Raw genomic sequence first — 21576 nt, 5'->3', positions numbered from 1 at the left:
CAGTGATGAAAAATAAAGTGCCGTAAATTTAAAGGGGATTTCTATTAGATGAATACGAAAATTTAGCTAGAGAAGGACTAAGAACATTAATTTTACATAAAAATACCTTACTTAGTAAGAATTCAATGAGTGGTTTTAGAAATATAATAATGCGAATTAATTACTTAAAAATAGAGAAATGCATGAAATGAATCTAATTGAATAGTTAGAAGAAAATATGGAATTATTAGGAATAACGTAAAAATTATAATAAATATTAATATACTTTATATATTTATTATTTTTTTATTTATTAGAGGTGTAGAAGATATATTATAAGAAGATATATAATAAACATTATAATGTTTAAAAAATGGAGGAATACATATATGGATGTTAACTGGTGATAAATTAGAAACTTCTACATGTATAGCAATATCTACTGGTTTTAAAAGTCCTTAAGATCAAATATTTACTATAAAAGATATTGAAGATTAAATGCAATTAGTCCAATAATTAAATGAATTTTCTCGAACTCAATCTATTTTAGTAATTGATGGTATTTCTTTAACTACTGCACTTTAATATAAAGAAAAGTTTTTTTTCGAAATCGCTGCTAGTGCTAAAGCCGTGATATGTTGTAGATGTACACCTACATAGAAGTCTATAATTACTGAAGGGGTTAAAAGATATACGAGAAAAATTACTCTTGCAATAGGGGATGGAGGAAATGATGTTGGAATGATCTAAACAGCCCATATAGGAATAGGAATTGTTGGAAAAGAAGGAAAATAGGCTGCTTTAGCATCTGATTATTCGATTTTAAAGTTCAAGTATTTAGCAAAACTTGTACTTTTTCATGGGAGGTTGAATTATAAAAGGACAGCAGTAATGAGTTAGTTTGTATTACATAGAGGGACTATTATTTCAGTTATTTAGGCCATATTTAATTGTATTTTTTATTTTATTCCTTTGCCTATATTTAATGGGTATTTAATGCTAGGATATACTACTATTTATACTTTACTTCCGGTTCTGTGTATTGTTTTAGATTAAGATGTGAATTTAAAAGTTGCATTGGAATATCCTTAATTATATAAAACATTATAAAATGGAAGAGATTTGTCTTTAAAATCGTTTCTTTTGTGGGTTTTTAAGAGTATTTATTAAGGATCTGTTATTATTTTGTTGGCATTTTTACTTTTTAAAAACAGCTATTTTAATCTTGTAACTATTACCTATTCTTCGCTTATTGCAGCGGAAATATTAAATGTTTATTCAGAACTAAATAGACCAAATTTAAGAACTTTAGGATTTACTATTGGGACAGTTTTGATTTATTTTCTGTCTATTTACTATCTGAAAGGAAGTTTTAATATGAACGCAATTAATGGATGGTTTTTTATTAATATTTTTATTATTACAGTTGTTAGTTGGTGCCCGTTCTTTTTATTTAATTTATATAAAAAACATAAAAATCCAGACGATTATTAAACTATTATGAAACTTGTTAAATAGTAAATGGCTTTTGAATAAAATAATTAGTAGTAGGAATCTGTTAGTAATAAAGATAATAATAATCATGATTATGTTATTTAAAAAATTATTAAATGAATATATTATATATTGAAGTTTTTTGAAATTCAATTGTTTTTTTCTATTTATTTTTAAATTTATTATTTAATTATTTGTTCATTAAAATTTTATTAAATTATTTCTTAAGTCTAATCAACTTCAGTATGTATTAATATTTAGGTTATATAAATAAAAAATTTAATTCATATAATTTGTATATATAATTATGTTTATTTTAATTAATAATATTATTTAAGTTATCTTTTATATTATTTTTTTAGGTAAGAAGATAATAAGAATATACTTTATATTTATCAACTTAAAATAAAAGTCTTACCTGTTCAAAATAATAAATATTATTTTCATATATATTATAATTAATATTAATATTTTAAGTTATATAAGTAATTATTCTTATTATATATACAATAATATATATTTATATAATTTCGTATTTAATTAATTTTTTGATTTGAATTATATTCTTTTTATTTTATTAGATAAATAAGCAAACTAAAATTCTCTTTTTAATAATTGATAATAAATTATTTATTATGTTCTAAAAAACTTTGATAAATTAATTTTATATTTAATTATAAACTCTAAAACTTTATTTTTGTATTTCCTATAATTTAAAATTATCTTATTTGAAAAAATAAGATATATTATTTATATTTATTACTAAGAATTAAAATTATATGCAATAAATTATTTAATATAATATAAAATAATTTTTTTTTAGAAAATATATTATTATGTATTTTTATAATATTGTTATTTTTGTATTTAAAATTTTTATATTAATATAATTTATTAAATATTAAGAAAATTTTAAAAAAATTAATATAAGTATGTGAAAGAAAATATAAATCTTACTTTTTATATTATTAAAATTTTTTTTTTAATATTATATTCTTTTTTTAAATATATTAAGTATATTTTTTTTTATAAAAAATAATTAACATATATATTTATCATATTAAATAATTAATAAGTATATTTTTTATATTTATAAAAAATAATATAAATAATCATACTTAATATTATATTCATGATAATTTTTTTATATATTATTATAATTTATTATTATTAATATTATTATTAATATTATTAATATTATTATTATTATTATTATTATTATTATTATTATTATATTTTTTTTTATTTAATATATTATATTTATTATATTTTTGTTATATATATTATCTGTTTTTTATTTTTTATTCTTATTAATAAACTTATATTATTATATATATATATAATATTTTTTTCATTTTTTTTTTATTTTATTTATTTATTATTTAATTTTTTTTGTTCTAATTGATTTTCATTTATAATATTTCTATCTTTTTATAATTAATTATAAATTTAGATTGTTAAATTAAATATTTCTTTATTTAATTCTTTTTAAATTAAAAATATAATATTTCTTTTATAATTTTATATTATAAAAACATTTTTTTTTCTTTCTTTTTAATTTATTTTCTGTGTATTCCTTTTTTTTTACAGGCTTATTATTATAATTCTAATTATTTTTCTAATGTTTTATTCTTTTTATTCTTTATATTTTACATTTATAATTGTTTAATTATATATTATGATTTATATAATATTATTATTTAAATATTTTTTTTTATTATTTATATTTTTAATATTTCATTAGACTATATATTTAATGTATTTTAATATCCTTTTAATATATAATTTTGTTTTTTTCAAATCCCTTATCATAATTATCAATTTTATATGAATCTTAAAAAAATATTTTTAAATTGTTAAATTTATAAATATCTTTTATTATTATATAACATATTAAACAGTTTAATATTTTTAATAATATTTGTTAATTTTTAATAATTTATTTTTAATAATTATTTTGTTATATTTTTTTATTTTTAATTGTTTTTTTAATATTCATATATTCTTCTTATTTTGTTGAATTATTATCTAAATAAAATCAATCATATATATATATATTAATTATTTTTATATTTTTAAATAATTTTTTAACATATTTTTTATATAAAAAATATTATATTATTACTTTAAAATTTTAAATATATTTTATTTGTATAAAAATATATTAATTAAATGTTTATTTTATATTAATTTTTTTTATCATAAACAAAAAATTTTAAATATAAATACAAAAATTAAAATACTGAATTTTTATTAAAATTAATACCTATAAAATAAATATACATAATATAATTAATTAATAATAAGATTAAATAATTTAACTCAAACTATTTTATTAATAGAGTTTTATTTAGTTTTATTATTAATATTTTCTGAATTTCCAATTTATTCTATTTAATCAATTAAATTTCCTAAAATTTCTTCATTAATTAATTTACTTTTTATTTATCTATAATAAACAATAAGCACAATATTAATGGGAATACAAAAAACACCTATCCAAAAAGAAACTCCTAATTTTTTAATATTTAAAATAATATTTACATTAGAATCGTTAATTTAACTATAAAGCACATATACGAAATAAAGCGTAAAACCAGTCAAATAAAAAATTATTATTAAAGGATGTAAATAAAAAGCTTTTACACAAGATCTATTATTAAAGTCTTTTTTTAATCTAATAATTCTATATAAATCTAATCCTTAAAGAATAAGACCGATAATTATAAATGAAAAGCTTATATATCCTATTTTCTCAAGTTATTAAAATTTATGGTTGCATAAATTTTGGTCTATAATGTTTATATTATTGCATATATAAACGGAACTGTCTTAATAAAGAGTAAATGAATAATATTAATAATCGAAATTTCCTTTGTCATACATTACATACATTAGGTTTAACCAAATTAATTATTTTTGTTTTTATATTTGCCTTCTGAATTAAATGTAAGTATTTATAATTAATACCATTAATAAAATGAAAATGAGAATAAAAATAATATAAAGTTAGTTATATTTAGTATTAAAAGAAATGAAAAGTTATTTTATATTATCTTTTTTTAACTATTTCTTTGAAATTTTAATATTTATAAATCTTCTTTTGATTATTAAGATTATTAAGAATTATCAAGTACACTTTACATTTTTATTTTGTTTAATTATAAAATTTTTATATAATTTTATAGCTATTATTATTTTAATAATTAAAAAATAATAATCACAAACATATTTAATATTATTTATATATATTAAAAATTTCTATTTTTTTTAATTTTAATATATATAATATTATAATTAAAATATTTCTGTTTGAATTTTATATTCATATAATAAAATTTATATTAAAAAAAAGGAGTAAAATATAGAAACAAAAAAATATTTTAGAAAATATAAATATTATTCAATTTTTTATTTCTACATTTTAATATAATTAAATTTTCTAAAAAAATCTTTTTTTGTTTTTTTTATAAATTAAAAAATAAACGAAATTAACATTAAAAAAAAAAAAAAAAAAAAAAATTCAATCAATAAATAAATTAAGTGTCTAATAAAATAATAATAATATATTTATATATAAATACAATAATTATTTTTTTTTTTTTAAAAAAAAAAAATGGATTCCAGAAAATCCCGTTAGGAAGAAAAAAATAATTCAAAAAGTCGAAGTCGTTCAAAAGACGAAAAAAAAAATCAAATTATTCTTCAAAATCATCATCTTAATCATAATAGAAATAGAAAAAAACATAAAAATTTAATCACGAGATGAACAAAAAGAGACATTATAGCACAGAATATAAAAGAAATAAAACGATGCACGAGAAAAAATAAAAGAGATAAATGAAAGCGATTTAATTCCTTCTTTAAAAGAAGAAGTTGGTTTTTTAAATCAAGAATATAATAAAAGATTAAAAGAAGAAAAATAAAAAGAAATAGAAAAAGAAGAAAATCTAAAAAAAAAAAGAACTTTGGAATTATTTAATCCAACTAGTGGAAGAACAGGAGGAATTTACGTTCCTCCACATAAATTAAGATAATTATAATAATAATTATTAGAAAAAAAAGACTAACATAATGAAGATCATTAAAGATTAATGTGGGATTTATTAAGGAAATCTATAAATGGGATTGTTAATAAAGTAAGAAAATTATATAAATATATTTTAATATTATTATAGATTAATGTATCAAATATTTAAAATGTTATTATTGAACTTCTAAATGAAAATATTCTTAGAGGAAAAGGTTTATTTGCAAGAGCTGTTGTTAAAGCTTAAATGGTTTTATTTTATTATATATATATTATTTTTAATTATTTTATGAAAATTACAAAATAGTCATCTCCTAATTTTACGCATGTATATGCAGCACTAATAGCAATTATAAATACAAAATTACCTGATATAGTTAATTTAATTATAAGAAGAGTTTTATTATAATTTTAGCGTTCATTTAAAAGAAATAATAAAGTAAATATATAAATATATATATATATATATATATATATATAATATATATATATATATATATATTATTTTTATTTAATAATAAATTTATTAATATAGCTTGTTTGTTAAGCTGCCTTAAAAATGATCGCTCATTTAATTAATTAAAATATACTTACTGATTATATAGGCCTTTAACTTCTTTTATTTTTTTTGGAAAATCCTACTGAAGACACAGTCGAATTAGCTTGTGAATTTATGATAGAATGTGGTTAAGTACTCAGTGAATTAAGTCCTGTTGGTGTAAATGCTATTTTTGAACGTTTTAAGGGAATCCTCCATGAAGGTGAATGCGAAAAAAGAGTTTAGTATAATATAGAGCATTTATTTGCTGTTAGAAAGACAAAATTTAAAGTAATTAATTTTTTGATATATACATATATATTAAATAAATACATATATTAGGATCATTCAGGTATAATTCCTGAATTAGATTTAGTCGAATAAGCAGATTAGATTACACATAATTTTGATCTATTGGATTAATTTGATCCTGAAGATAATTTAAATTAATTTAAATTCGATCCTTTTTATGAAAAGACTGAGGAAGAATGGGAATAAATAAAATTAGAAATACTTGGAGAAGATAATATTTTATAATTAAAGTAAATTAAAGTCGCTACAGAAGAAAAAGAAGAATAAATAGATGAGGAAAATATTCAAATAAAAAATCTAACAGAAGAAGATAGAGCTAATTTAAGAAGAACACTCTATTTAACTATTATGTCGTCAGTAGATTTCGAAGAATGTTGTCATAAAGTCTTAAAAATGAATTTAGGAGTTGGCCATGAAAATGAAGTATGTAGTATGATCTAGGAATGCTGCTAAAACGAAAGAACTTATATGAAATTTTACGGGCTTTTGGCATAAAGGTTCTGTTAACTAAGTGAACTTTATAGAGATAACTTCATGAAGTGCTTTATTGATTTATATGCGACTATTCATAGATATGAAACTGCCAAGATTAGGAATTCGGCGAAGTACTATGCGCATCTTTTTTATACAGATAGTATTGATTGGAGAGTTTTCGCATGTATATCGCTAACTTAAGAAAGTACTACGGCTTCTTCAAGAATTTTTATTAGGAATCTAGTTTTAGAAGTAATTAAAATTACATTTATATATATATGTATTATAGTTTTATATATTTTATATATTTATATTTTTTTAATATTAGATATGTGAAAATACAGGATTAGAAAATTTATAATAAAGATTTAATAAAGAAGAACATTAGGAATTTTTTTGTGGCTTGTTTCCAAAAGACCATCCAAGAAATACAAGATTTGCAATAAATTTTTTTATTTCGATTGGCTTAGGGGCTTTAACAGAGTAATTAAGTGAATATTTAAATAATAAACATTAGAATTTTAGAAATAATAGGCTGAATCAATGGCTTAATAATAATTAGAAATTGAAGAATAATAAAAATAAAATAAGGAAAGTTCCTCTTCCTCAGTTTCTGAAAACGAAGAAGAATCTTCAAGTTCTTCTGATTCTTCAAGTTCATCAGAAGAATCTTCGAATGAAGATAGTAATAAGAGTTCAAGTATAGAGAGTAATAAAAAGAAAAAATAAAAAAAAAAATGAAAAATACATAAATATAAATTATATTTAAACTTTTTATAATTTTTATTAAAATAAGATTTTTATTTATTGTTATTAAAAATAATAATAAATTTATATATATATATATATATATATATATATATATATATATATATATATATATATATATATATATTTCATTCATTTATATTAAAAACATTTCTTTGAGATATTCGATTTTCAATATTATTTTATTTTTCTATTTTAGGTTATTAAATCTCTGAAGTTTATTTTTAAAAACTTTAAAAATTGTTCATAGAAATTTCATTTTTTTAGTCATATTAATTATTATTTTCATTTTTCAATGAATTTTCTTCTTCATCATCATTTTCATCTTCATCATCATCATTTTTTTCCAAAATAATATTTTATATATCTTTATTAATTAATTGATTTTTCAGTATTTAATTTCTAACTGTTTAGACATTATTTTCCATTCTATTTTGAATATTTTTTTAATGGATATCGTTTTATAAATCGTCCATATAGTCACTTTCATCATCAGAAAAAATAGTCACACTTTCCAAAGACCCGTCTTAATTTAAAGGTCTGTCTATATAATTTTTCCAACTTTTAAATGCCATGCCACAAAAAAGCATTAGAAGTATAGGATTAACATGATTGTTTTATTTAGTAAAAAGGAGCTGTTTTTTTTTCAATAATGTCTACCTTTTTTTCTCTTCTAGTTTTTATTTTGTTTCGAATTCTTTTTTATTTATCAGTCTTTGAATTTCTACACCGGATTCTTAAACGAGCTCTTCTCCGTAAGCTTTTTTCATACATGCAAAAAGCATTTCATTGAAAAAAACATTGCCTTCACCATCACTTTTTATTTTTTATTTTTTTTTATTATTGCTATAATTTTTGTTATTATTTACTCTGCTAATTTCATTGACATTACCGCTTTTGCGACATAATGTTTATCTAGTTTTTCGGTATCGTTGCCTTCATAAAATCCTAAAGGAGAAGGTAGTTTACATAAAAAATTTACTATGGCATGAGTGTTGATTTTCTCTCCGTTCGAAAATGCAGTAAATTCAGACCAAACAGACCTAAACTTTTCTAGGTTTTCGTTAAAAGCTTATAAAGGATTATCAGGTTTCATATTATAATCTTCAAAATATTAAATGATAATTAGAATAAATAAATTAAGCATAATATAAGAACAAATAAGAATAAAAGTAACAAAATACGGATACGCAAAAACTAAAAGAAGTTTATATTAAAAAGAAAAAAATTAAAAAAAAATTACTTGTCCCGCAAGTTTAACCTGTAATACAGCCTGAGATTTTTCCTAAATCAAACATAAATTTAAACCAATCTTCCCCTGTAGCACATCTAAAAAGTGTAATCATAGCAAATCCGAAATTCGAGAAGTTATTATATTTATCAACTACATCTCCTTCAGTAACTTCTTTAAAAATAAAAACTCCTAAAACAGAATATATAAAAAAGACCAAAAGTAATAAAGCACCCACATTTATAAGTGAAGGTAAGGAAAAAACTAAAGTTTCTATTAATTTTTGTAATCCTTGCATTGATTTGACTAATTTCAAGAGCCTAGTGACTCTCATTACTCTCATTATTCTAGCTAATTAAGGACCTACTCTTAGAAAAGAAAGACTTTAGTTTCCCATAACGAAATTAAGGATAAGATCGACTATGGAAGATAATACTATAAACATATCGAATTTATTCCAGGAGGAAATCCAATAACCTTTTATTCCGTAGGAAATTAACTTAAATATTAATTCCACAATGAAAACGGCTGTGAAGAATAAATTAATCTATTCGATGGTCTAGTCATAGCTTTTTGGAGAACCTTCATATGCGATTGCCATTGTGGAAATATTTAAAACTATACAAATCATAATGAATATATCGAAGTATTTATAGTTAACTATTTTATAAAAAAAAAGCTAGATTTTACTCTCAGGTATCTAATTTGCAGCGAATTCAGCTTTTACGCCTATAATCATCATTTAAAATTCTAACCAGCGAGATTGCTTTTCTGTTAAGAAAAGAGAAGTTTACCTATTCTCGTTTTTTTAGGCCTCGTTGAATTTTAAGAATATAACACCGACAAATAGGTTTATTAAAAAAAAGAACCAATTAATATAAATAATACAAAATAATAAGCTATTATTTAATAATTATCTTTTATGGGACCCTTTTTTATTTTATTTTTATTTTATTTTATTTTTATTTTTTTTACTATGTCTTTTGTGTTAGAATCTATACATAGCATCATTATGTTAGGCCAACCTTCTAAAGAACTCAAAATATAAATAGTAATCATAGCGGATATTATATTATCGAAATTAGTAGAATATACTTTCCACTTCAAACCTTATTTAATACACTTTGTTTTATTTATATATATATATATGTATATCAAAATATGATATGTATTATTATTAGAAAAAAATACTTAATCATAGTTAACTCTATATATTTTTTCTTTATCTTCAAAATCGCAATAACCTAATCTTTATCCAATTAAAGAAATTCCCAATATAGCAAACATAAACCTATATTTTTTTATTAATATTTAAATAAATAAATAGAAGGATTATATTTAAAAAAAAAATTAACCATATTAAAATAACCACAATTAAAACATTAAAAATAGCTCCAACAGATTCGAATAAAGCAATAACAACTACTTTCATATTTACATTATGACTAATAAATCTTAGAGGCCTTAAAGTTCTTAAAAGTCTCAAAATCTAGAAATATTTTAATATTAAAAGTAAAAAATAAAAAAATAGACTTTAATAGCTGGAATATCTACAGATTCAATAGACATATCAATCATACTGGTAAATACAATAAAAAAATCCAATTAAGACCATGTATCTGTCAAATAAGAATTATTATCAATAGCAAATCCATACGCAATAATCTTAAAACAGGCTTCTATTGAAAAAATAATATTAAAAGCAACATCCATTTATTTAGAAAAATAATCTAACATAGTTCCTTCTGGAATATATGTATCTATAATTAATTTAAAACTCGAGATAATAATAAAGAATAAAATCCAATTATCAAAATGGTGATGTTGGACTATTTTATATAAAAAAATTCTAAAGAAATTTTTTTTGCTAAAAATAAATAAAGAATCGTCACATTCAATGCCTTAAAAAAGCTTTTTTTTTTCGTTTTTGGTCTCCTCAAATAAATCGTCGTTTGACTCTAGAACTTATTCAACATTAGCATTATTTTCATCTTCATATATGTAATTTTATATTTCCCGGTTTTAACTTTTTAAAATGTTTTTGATGTATTCTTCCATATCACTTTCATTGCCTTGATTTTCCTCTTCTTGTCCTTCGTTTTCTTCACCTTCATTTTATTATAGTTATTCTTACTATTAATAATTCACGAATCCATCTAAAATTATGGCCATGAAAAGGTTCAAAAAGACAAAGTTTCCAATAAAAATCCATGAAATTAAATAAAAAGCCGTTATTGCGGGATTTATGCTACTTCTGAGGCTTAGTATTAATATTTCTTGCCAGTTTTCTAATGAAAGGATTTAAAAAACGGCAATAAAAGCCTTATTGAATGAATCAAAACTCTCTCTATATTCGTTATTAGGGAAATTGTAATTTCCTCCGTAAATTTACATTCCTAAAAGACTGTAAATGAATATAAAAAGGAACAAAAGCAAGGCTATATACATAAAAGTATCTATAGTTTAACTTATTACGAAAATAATTTTAGACATAAACTCTAAACTTCTTAATAATCTAGTTACTCTTAAAACTCTAAAAGTACGGAAAATTCGCACTGCCCTAAATGCTGATATTGCCTTGTTTCCACCGGAGAAAAATATCATTTCGAAAACCGATAAAAGGACTATTGTGCCATCAAAAATGTTCATTTTATCCCTTATATAGCCTAAAATGCCTAATGCGAGTATTTTTAAAGACATTTCAGTCATAAATATATAAGTAAAAATTTCTGATATACTATCTAATAATAGATTAGTGCTTTCATCTTGAAATGAACCATCTAATGCTAATAATACTGTGTTTAAAAAAACTGCTACTAAGGCCATGTTATTAAATATGTTTCCTTATACGAATTTTTTATGGTGTTTATGGAGAACTTTTATTACTCCTAAAAAGCCTTAAATGTATATATTTATGTCTTAATGTTTTGTGTTTAAAACTTTCAAAATTTTATTCGTTTTTGCTTTGTTTATGGAAATTTTTTTAGAAATATCAGAACCTGACCAAATATTAAATTGTTTTATACCTGTTTAATAATCATTTCTCTATTAATTTTTTTGTTAAATATATAAAAATGAATTTTTATTGTTTACTTTTATTTCTTGAAATAATTCTTTTATGCCTATTGTATCTGTTATATCTTATTTATCTATAAATACAATTTATTATTTTATTAAATGGGTTATATTTTAAAATGTGAATTTTATTTTTTCCTCATTTAATTGATTTTTGTTCTTTTTTTTAACTCTTACGAACATAGATACAAATGAAGGACTACTATTTTCTTTAAAATATAGAGATTTTTACATTTTTTTTATTTAAATTGTTTAAACTCTTTGGCTTTTTCGTATAGGAATTTTAAATTTTTTAATTTTTTTAATATCAATTTCACTGTTTTTAAAGCTTTTGTAAATTGCTTGGCTTTGAAAAGATTACTATTAGTCAAAATTATTAATTTTACGGGGCGTTTTTATACTTTAAGGTGTATTTTATCCGATACATTTGGAAAATTATTTCTACAAAGATTTATTTGTTTTTTCTTTTTTCAATTCTTTTTATTTTTTAGTCTCTTCTTTTATTTTTCTCGATCTATATTGCATTTTATATTAGGTGCTTTTAATTTTATTTTATTCTTCTTAATCTTTTTTTTACCTTTCATTTTTTAATTAATAATACATAATGTCATTAAAAGACTCACATTAATATTCAACATTTAAATTTATCATCATTTTCCAATACAATGCATTTTATGGTTATTTATTTTCATTTGACTATTTTTATCCTGTTTATAAAATTTAATTTTTACTCTATGCAAATACAGATTTTCGAGGTATTTAATTAATTGTATTTATTGAGTGTTTATTTAAATCATTATTATAGTTGTATCTCTAGAATATATAAAAATTTACATTAGTAGAAATATATATATTAATAATTATATATATATATATATATATATATATATTATTATATATATATATATATATATATATATATATATATATATTTTTTTTTTATCAATATATATATAAATATTTTTTATATTTATATATAATTTTTACTTTTTTATTTTTTATTTTTTCATCTTCACTTTCATCTTGTTCTTCTTCTGAAGATGATTATTTACGTTTTTTAAGTTTAAGTATTACTTTGTTTCCCATATTTATTTTTTTATGCTTTTTTTTTATATTAGGCATATTTTCTTATTTTTGTTATTTTTTTTATAAGTTTTATTATTGAAGAGCTTCTTTTAATATATTATAATCGAAATTTTCATCATCTGTTTCATCATTACTGCTTATATATTTAATTTGATCTTATTAATTATTTATTTCTTGACTTTCTTTTTTTAAATAACTTTCATTTACTGTTTTATTTTGATCATTTATAATTTAATTTTCTGTATTTTATATTTAATTTTTTATATTTTTAATTTAGTTTTCTTTTTTTTTATTTTTATCAAAATATATTACATCTTCAGTATTTTATTTAATTATTGAATTTTAATTATTTTAAAATTAATTTATATCTTAAATATTCTCTTGTTTATTATTTTATATTTAAGATGATTAAAGAATCTAATCTTATTAATTTTTAATTAAGTTTTTTTATTTTTTATTTTTTAAATCAAGAATATTAAGTTAATTTTCTGCTCCTTTAAGTTTTTTAATTCTTTTATAATTTTAATTTAAAAGATCTGGAAATGTCATCTATTATTAATCAACTACTTACATCTTTATTGAATCAATTTTTTGATTTTCGAATTCTTATTTATTAAGATTTTCTAATTTTTAACAAATTTATTCGAAATCTTTGTCTTCTTTAATTTCTTCTTTAACATTTTCTTATTTTAATACTTTAGAAATGCCCATAAATTTAATTTCATGTGTAATATTTTATGGTAATACTTTATTTTGACTAAAAAGGGCCGAAAGCTTTGATTTTCGATTCCTCATTTTCAAAATTTTATCATGATTTAATTTTTTTTTTCATCAAAATTTTAAACACTTTCCTTATAAATTTAATTCGATTTAAATCTGAAAATTATTTGTTAATTAAAGACTTTCATTTAAACATCCCCGCCTTCTTTAGATAATGCTCTTTTTATTTTTTATTTATATTTTTCTCGATTTTTCTCTAATTTTAGTTATTCTTTGTTAATTAAGTCAATTTGAGCCTATTTTTTATCTTATATATCCTAAATTTATTTTAATCTCATTAAGTCTTCCCAATTAAACATCAACCCTTCATTAAATTTATTCTTTTCGTCTTCAATAACCCCGAATTTATTTTAAAGCTTTTAAATTAAAAGGTGTCTTTTTAAATGATTCCTTTCCATTCTTCGGAAATTCTTTAATACCATAATATCGATTTTATCATTGTCTTCATTTACGATTTATTTCACCTTTTTATTATCTTGATTTTCACTAAACTTAGCCTTAATAACTGCTAAAGTTAAATTAAGTAAAAAAAAGAACCGAACCATACTATGCAAACAAAATAAATTACTATAAAAATTGTAAAAGAATCAAAAAGCCAATACTAAATATATATATAAATATAAATGGATATATATAAATATACATTTAAATATATATAATGATAAATTATATATATTATTTATATGCACTTTTATATTAATTATATTTATTACCATAATTTATGTCCATCCTTCTAATGTTACACATTAAAATACCATTAAAAATGCTGTTAAAATATTATCAAAATTTGTTACTCCGTGGTTTGGATTACTTAATGTTTTGCCACATATATAGCCGCTTTTGCATTATGTTTCGCCGCCACAGATAATATAGTTTCCAGTATTATCTATATAGGGTATTCCTGTGCTTTATTCGAAACATTTTTTTTTTAATAATCCCATAAAAAGTTAAAGCCCACCTATTGCGAATACTAAAAAGAAAAAAATTAATATAATTAAGGTATTTATAAGATAAGGAAGAGCACTAAAAAGAGTAATTAAAATCAGTTTCAAACTTTTGATTGAGGAAATTGTCCTTAAGGGTCTTAAAACTCTCAAACTTCTTAAAGAAGATAGATTAACGGAACTATCTCCTCCAATAAATACTGGGATTACTGAAGAGGTAACGATAGTGAAATCCAAAATATTCCAGCCGTCTCTTAAATATGATTTTTTGTTAAAAATAAAACCCATTGCAGTTATTTTTAATACACATTCTGCAAAATAGGCCCAAAGAAAAAACTCTTCTATTGTAAGCATTATAGGATCTGATGTAGGCTATGTAGGATCATCTAAACACAATGTAATAGAATTAAATATAATTATTAATAATATTAAATTATCAAATAATTTATGTTTAATTATTTTAAAACAAATATAGCTACATATTCTAATAATATAAAAAATAAATATATAAAGATATTAAAAAATATTAAAATTTATATATTTAAGAATATATATAATGAAATATATTTATATATAAAATATATAAATATATATATATATATATATATATATTTATATATATATATATATGATATACTTGCATATTAATATTATAAATTTTCTCTCTTCTAAAAAAGGATATTAATCTGTCATTATTTTGAGTATTTCAAATTCATTTTTTTTAACTGGATATATAATTTATTCTTTTTATAAATAATTTATTGTTCATATATTTTCGATAGTTCTTCATATTCATTATTAAATTCTTTATATATATCAAATATATAATTATCATTATCTTATTGTTCTTAGTTATTTTAATTTTCAGAATATATTTAATCCTAAACATTTATATTTTGGTCGTTATTTTATTAAATAAAGTTTCTATGTTTTTTTTTTTTGATTTTATTTTTTGATTTTTGCATTTCTTTTAGTTATTATAATTAATTAAGATACTATTAGTTTTTAAGTTTTTATTATTATTCATCATAAACGTCATCGAATAAAAATTAAAAAGATTACTATTTCATTAAAGCATTTAATTCAATATATGTTTTTCTTTATAAAGGATTTTCTTTGTCTTATTTTTATAAAATCGATTTATCGAAATTATTAAAAGTTATTTAATTTGTTTTCTTATTATAAGTATATTATTCATCATCTAGTTTTATTAATAAATAATATATATATATATATATATATATATATATATATATATATATAAATATATATTATTTTATATTTATACCTATATAATTAAATGTATCTATTTTTTGATTCCCTGAAACTATATTAACTACTTTTTCTATTAAAATATCTGATATTGTTTACTTTTTTTATAGAGCATTTTATAAACTTTATGGTTCTTTTATTATTTCGTTTTATTTTTAAAAATTTTATTTATTTTATTCTATTTCTTCAAGTTATTCTAATGATTTTTATTTTTATGCATTTTTATTATTATTTATACTGTAATTACATTATTCCTTTTTATTTATTATTGTAGGAATAATTTATAATTAATTGTTTTTCTTTTTATTTTCTGAAATTTATTATTTATATTTTTGATTAATTTATAAAAATAAATCAGATTAAATAAACGATTTATTTTCTTTTTATTAAACATTTATTAATTAAACATCTATATCTATATCATGTTCTAATTCTTAATCTAAAAAATTATTTATTTGTTATTTATTTTAGTTGTATTCTAAATTATTTTTTTCTAAATCAAACTCATTTGAGTTCTTTTATAGACTAATTATTTTATTGAATCCCTTAAATATTTTTTAATTGTATAATTTACTGTTTTTAGACATTTAATAATTTAATTAATCAGATTCACTTAATATTGTTCCAGAAGATATTTAATTATTAATTATTTATTAAATATTAATATGTGATTTTTTATTCTTTTAAATATATATTTTTAATTTAAATTTATTAAGTATTTACTTGATTATAATTATCAGGATTTTCCATTTTTTTATTTTTACTTATAAATACAAAAAAAAAAAAAAAAAATTAAATATATAAGTATAATAATGTAAATTAAGAAATTTTTGTTTAAAAAACATTCTAATTTTATAGTAATTAAATATATTTAAAAGAATTTTTTTTATTTAAATAATATATATATAAATGTATATTTAATATTATATATAAAAAAGTTTTTAATATATTTATTGAAATATGTTAATATTTTCTTTTTTATAATTAAAAATAAAAAAATAATTAATATTATTATTTGAATGTAATTAATTAATTTTAATAAATATATATTTGAATACATTAATAATTAAAAGTATAAAAAAACAGTAATATTTATAATATATAATAAAAATAATTATTTTATATATTTAGACAATAATGTGGCAAGATTGATCTTGAGTAGGTTATTTAAAAAAAAAATCAGAAATAATAAATAAATAAAGCCATATAGACATATTTTAAAATTATCTAGAAAAAATAGAATAAATATGATAAACATATTATATTAAGGAACAATATAATTAAAAGTTAAAAATGATAAGCATCAATAAATATATAAATAAATAAAATAATATGAAAATAATTAAAAAAAATTAAAATTAAATAAAAATATAATTACACATTTATTAATAAATTAGATATTTTAAAAAGAAAAAAGATTAATTTTATTTCTTTTATAATAATCAAAAAAATTAAAAATAAATAAAAATATATTAAAAAAATGTAAAATTATATAGCAAAAAAATATATATAAAAAATAACAAATAAAATAAATTAATTTTATAAATGTTTATAATAATAAATATTATAAAAAGTATTTATAGATATATATATAAATATATTAAAAACTATATTAATATATACACATATATATATTATTTATAATATATTTTATTTATATATATATTTATATAAATATATTTTAATAATTTATATATAAAATATATTATAACTAAATTTATATAATCATAATTATATATTTTTTTTTAAAAATAAAAATTTATTATATCATTTTCTATTAAAAATATTTTATTTTAAAATAAACAAAAACAATATTTATATATATATTATTTATTTAATAAAAGAAATTACATTAAAATAATTTTTTTTTTTAAATAAACATTATTTTATATATTATAATTTCTGATTTCAACCTTAAGGATCTTTAGCAATAAGAACAAACAGTCCCATTAGACCTAATGTGACATACTTTACCATTGGATAATCATTTAGAATAATTGTAACAATTCCTAAATACGGACAATATCCTTTAATTTTTCCCAAAATATCTTTTTTATGAAGCCATATTTTTCTATTTTAATATAATCCTCTATCATCACTTAAATTATTATCTCCTTTTGTCAATATATAGTAATCTTCTCCATCTTTTTCTTAAATTGCTATAACTCTATGCACTATAGGAATTTCTTAATCTCCGTTTTTATAAACTACAACATCTCCTGTATATATTTTTTCCTCACGATTATATAATGTTAATATATCTCCTCTGTAGTATAAAGGTTCCATACTTCCACTCAATACTACTACTATGGGAGAATCACTATATGTTATTATCATTAAAATTCTCCATATTGTTAAGGCAGAACTGACTATCATGGTTAAACTAATCATTTAGATTAAAATTTAACGAAATTTCATAGATTTTATTTAATTTATAGTATCTTATAATAATGCTAATACCATTTTTTTTGTTTTATTTTTTAAAAATGTATTATAAATATATTATATATCTTTGTATTATTTTTAAAAAAAAAAAAAATAAAAAAATACACGTATATAAATCAGTATATAAAATAATTCTTTATATATATATATATATATATATATATATATATATATATATATATTTATATACATATATACATATATTTTTTATATATAAAAAAAAAGATTTTTTTTATTTATAATAATATTTTGATTGATGTAAATAAAAAATAATGCTATTTTATATAAAATATAAGTAAAATAATATATTAATTTTTAAAAAAATGAAAAATTATTAAAAAAATTTAATAATAAACCAATATTATATAAAACATTAATAAGTAAATTAGTTTGTTTAATAGAAATATCATTAATTCCTCCTTAATTATACGCTTTTTTTATTTATTTATAGATCACTAATATCCTTTAATACATAATATAAAATGGTTTTATTTTAATTCTTTTTTTATTTTACCAAATTTCTTAATTCAATTATACTCTATATTTTATATTTAATACATCCATTATAATAATGGTAATTTAATATACTTTCTTTATAATTATTTGTTAGAGTTTTTATATAAATTTAATATAAATTCTTATTTTAAGGTGATAATATATAATATTTGATTTTTCTATATTAATATTAAGTTTTTTATAAGCTTTTATTTAGTCTTCGTATTTATTTAGAATTTTTTGGGCATTTTTCTCATCCTAAATTTTCGTTTTTGTTTTTTTTTGTTTTCGTATTTATTTGTCTTTTTTTAATGTTTATTTTATTTTCTTAGTCTTTTTTCGTAAATAAGGGGATTTTTGATTATTTAATGGAAGATCTTAGCTTTTTAAATTTATTAAAAGTGTTTGTTTTGTTTAAATTTTGAAGTGAGAGTTTATTATTATTATTTTAAACGAAAAAAATAAATAAAAAAGTCATATATATTTCATAAACTAAAGGATTTTTTACTTATTATATACTATTTTTTTATTTTTTCCGAAAAAGTTATTTTTTATAGTTTATTTTTAAGTAAAAATAGTATTACACTATATTAAGGCAATATTGAAGGATATTCTTTATTTTTTACCTTCAAAATCATTAAATTTGCTATATTTTTCATCTATAATATTCTAAATTCAATGTCCTAATCAAAAACTGGATAAATTATATGATATTTTCGACTTTAAATAATCAATTTTTAAACGATTTTAAGTCAATTTTTTAATAGATTTTAAGTCAATTATTATAAGATTTTAAGTCAATTTTTATATAAGATTTTAAGTCAATTTTTTAATAGATTTTAAGCCAATTTTTATAAGATTTTAAGTCAATTTTTACTCTTTTTTTATTCTTTTTTTATTCGTTGTGATGTCTTTGTATTTAAACACATATATATATAGTATTAGAATTTTAAAAGGACCAAAAAATTAATAAAAAAAACATTAAAAAATAAACTTATATATTTAATTAAGGGTCATAGTAATTATAAGGTTGATATTTATATATATAAGATTATTAGGGCAATCTTTTTGATAAAAAAGTCTATTTGTATATTTATATATAAAGTAATAATAAGCATAATTGAAAAGAAAGAATTAAATGAAGTTTATTTTTAATTAATTTTCAATTTGTGTTTATTTTACAGCCTATATTTAAAATGGGGATTAATTTTTTGTTCGATTGTTTTTTCTAATCTTATATATGTAGAATTTATAATAGATATTCTACTAAATCTATTAATTTTAAAAGGAGAATTTAATATATTTTTTAAGACTAACAAAAATTTTGGAACATTTTTATATATTATTAAAAATATAATGAACTTTATTTTATAAAAAAAAAAAAAAAGTATCTTTATTTGATTCATATAGTCTAAAATAAATAAACTAGCAATAACCTTATTTTTTTTAATAAAATAAGGCGAAATATCGTCCAAAAATTAGAATGTTATTTTTGTTATTTTTAATTCAATTATATTTATTCCTCATTGGAATTTTCATGTGAAATTATTGGAAAGTTTCGGGAGAAATTATTCTAATTTTTCTTATATTTCGTTCAGGTTTTGGTCTTATAAAGGTATTTCTTTTTGTCTTTATTGGAATTATATTTATTTAAAAATGAGAATTTATATAATTAAAAGATTATCAATTGTCTTATTTTTTAACATTTTTATTAGTCTAGTTTATATTCAAAAATTATATATAAAATAATTAGTTTATATGAGGAAAAAAATAAAAAATAAAGGAAGACTATAAATTATATTTTAGGTTTATGAATATTTATTTTATCATTAAAATTTTTATTATTATTAAAATTAAGATATGCAGTTTAGAGTTTAGTAAAGTTTTTTAATTATATAAATATGGGAATAATTGTAAATTTTTTTAAATATGAATAATTATATTATATTTTAATATAATTAATTTATTTTTTATGTATATTATTTAACTATTTTAATATATTAAAAAAAAATAGAATATAGTGGTATACTTATTTTTATAGATTTTATGATTCTATATATAATATCAGAGTTTTATTTATATATTATTTAATTCACAATATTTATATAAAAAATTAGTATATTGTAAATTATTATATTTAAAAAGGATTATTATAAAGCTTAGAAATAATTTAAAATGATTTAATAATTATAGCTTAGAAAAATTAAAAATCTTGTTTTTTTTAATAATTAGTTAAAAAATTTTTGTATATATAAAATATATGAATATATAAAGGTTTTATTATAATATATAATATCTATATATATATAAATATCAATATAGGAATAATATTTTATTAAAAAAAATATTAGTTTATATATTTAAAATACATAAAAAATATACAATTATTTATAAACTAATATAAAATTATATTTTTATAATTAAACTTATTATTATACATTTAATTAATTTATGATAATATATTTTTAATAAATGTTATTTTTTATAAAAAATGGCTATTTATTTTCTTCATAATCTTTTTTTTAATTTAATTTATTTATTTATTTTTTTTAAAAAAAAGAAAAAAATAATAAAATTTAATTAATTTAATTTTTTATTTTATTTATTTATAAATAAATATATAAATAACTAAAGAAAAGAAAAGAAAAAAAAT

At 17.8% G+C, this 21576-nt stretch overlaps 5 protein-coding genes across 5 annotated transcripts, besides 34 other annotated features; 1 reads left to right on the top strand and 4 right to left on the bottom strand. All coding sequences in view use genetic code 6, as the record gives it.

Annotated features, from left to right (window-relative positions):
- Positions 1–178: 178 nt before the first annotated feature.
- IMG5_112550 (pre-mRNA-splicing factor cwc-22, putative) lies at positions 179–7568 on the top strand (the record flags this gene model as incomplete). The annotated part of the gene is made up of 8 exons (XM_004034766.1): positions 179–237; positions 297–931; positions 5539–5612; positions 5652–5753; positions 5811–5942; positions 6039–7079; positions 7194–7310; positions 7362–7568. 8 exons carry the CDS (start codon positions 179–181, stop codon positions 7566–7568), a joined length of 2367 nt encoding a protein of 788 aa, XP_004034814.1.
- Positions 303–333: a microsatellite.
- Positions 1638–1696: a microsatellite.
- Positions 2431–2487: a microsatellite.
- Positions 2477–2577: a microsatellite.
- Positions 2618–2707: a microsatellite.
- Positions 3401–3432: a microsatellite.
- Positions 5947–6005: a microsatellite.
- Positions 7539–7572: a microsatellite.
- Positions 7573–7659: 87 nt separating this feature from the next.
- Positions 7660–7722: a microsatellite.
- Position 7723: 1 nt separating this feature from the next.
- On the bottom strand, positions 7724–9427 carry IMG5_112540 (hypothetical protein; the record flags this gene model as incomplete). Its single annotated transcript, XM_004034765.1, has 3 exons — positions 7724–8411; positions 8465–8699; positions 8839–9427. 3 exons carry the CDS (start codon positions 9425–9427, stop codon positions 7724–7726), a joined length of 1512 nt encoding a protein of 503 aa, XP_004034813.1.
- Positions 7895–7932: a microsatellite.
- Positions 7899–7938: a microsatellite.
- A 137-nt stretch (positions 9428–9564) lies between the features above and the next one.
- Positions 9565–13021, bottom strand: IMG5_112530 (hypothetical protein; the record flags this gene model as incomplete). Its single annotated transcript, XM_004034764.1, has 4 exons — positions 12889–13021; positions 10360–12714; positions 10182–10315; positions 9565–10117 (listed from the first exon to the last, which is right to left on the bottom strand). The coding sequence occupies exons 1-4, from the start codon at positions 12985–12987 to the stop codon at positions 9565–9567; spliced, it is 3141 nt and encodes a 1046-aa protein (XP_004034812.1). The 5' UTR covers positions 12988–13021.
- Positions 9759–9796: a microsatellite.
- Positions 9760–9800: a microsatellite.
- Positions 12746–12833: a microsatellite.
- Positions 12848–12887: a microsatellite.
- A 188-nt stretch (positions 13022–13209) lies between the features above and the next one.
- Positions 13210–13268: a microsatellite.
- Positions 13269–13897: 629 nt separating this feature from the next.
- On the bottom strand, positions 13898–15404 carry IMG5_112520 (hypothetical protein; the record flags this gene model as incomplete). Its single annotated transcript, XM_004034763.1, has 3 exons — positions 13898–14368; positions 14481–15195; positions 15349–15404. The coding sequence occupies 3 exons, from the start codon at positions 15402–15404 to the stop codon at positions 14228–14230; spliced, it is 912 nt and encodes a 303-aa protein (XP_004034811.1). The 3' UTR covers positions 13898–14227.
- Positions 14365–14421: a microsatellite.
- Positions 14374–14443: a microsatellite.
- Positions 15259–15347: a microsatellite.
- Positions 15405–15641: 237 nt separating the features above from the next.
- Positions 15642–15672: a microsatellite.
- A 259-nt stretch (positions 15673–15931) lies between these two features.
- Positions 15932–15983: a microsatellite.
- A 1305-nt stretch (positions 15984–17288) lies between these two features.
- Positions 17289–17351: a microsatellite.
- A 182-nt stretch (positions 17352–17533) lies between these two features.
- Positions 17534–17620: a microsatellite.
- Positions 17558–17681: a microsatellite.
- Positions 17562–17663: a microsatellite.
- Positions 17570–17693: a microsatellite.
- Positions 17609–17667: a microsatellite.
- Positions 17651–17707: a microsatellite.
- A 178-nt stretch (positions 17708–17885) lies between these two features.
- On the bottom strand, positions 17886–18374 carry IMG5_112510 (sec11, putative; the record flags this gene model as incomplete). The annotated part of the gene is made up of 1 exon (XM_004034762.1): positions 17886–18374. One exon carries the CDS (start codon positions 18372–18374, stop codon positions 17892–17894), a length of 483 nt encoding a protein of 160 aa, XP_004034810.1. The 3' UTR covers positions 17886–17891.
- A 191-nt stretch (positions 18375–18565) lies between these two features.
- Positions 18566–18632: a microsatellite.
- A 1021-nt stretch (positions 18633–19653) lies between these two features.
- Positions 19654–19798: a microsatellite.
- Positions 19654–19799: a microsatellite.
- Positions 19794–19824: a microsatellite.
- Positions 19825–20865: 1041 nt separating this feature from the next.
- Positions 20866–20927: a microsatellite.
- A 277-nt stretch (positions 20928–21204) lies between these two features.
- Positions 21205–21244: a microsatellite.
- Between the last annotated feature and the right edge of the window lie 332 nt (positions 21245–21576).

Source organism: Ichthyophthirius multifiliis, assembly GCF_000220395.1.
Source record: "Ichthyophthirius multifiliis unplaced genomic scaffold scaff_1120509250918, whole genome shotgun sequence".
Taxonomy (NCBI): Eukaryota; Ciliophora; class Oligohymenophorea; order Hymenostomatida; genus Ichthyophthirius; species Ichthyophthirius multifiliis.
This window is presented reverse-complemented; position numbering and strand designations above follow the sequence as displayed.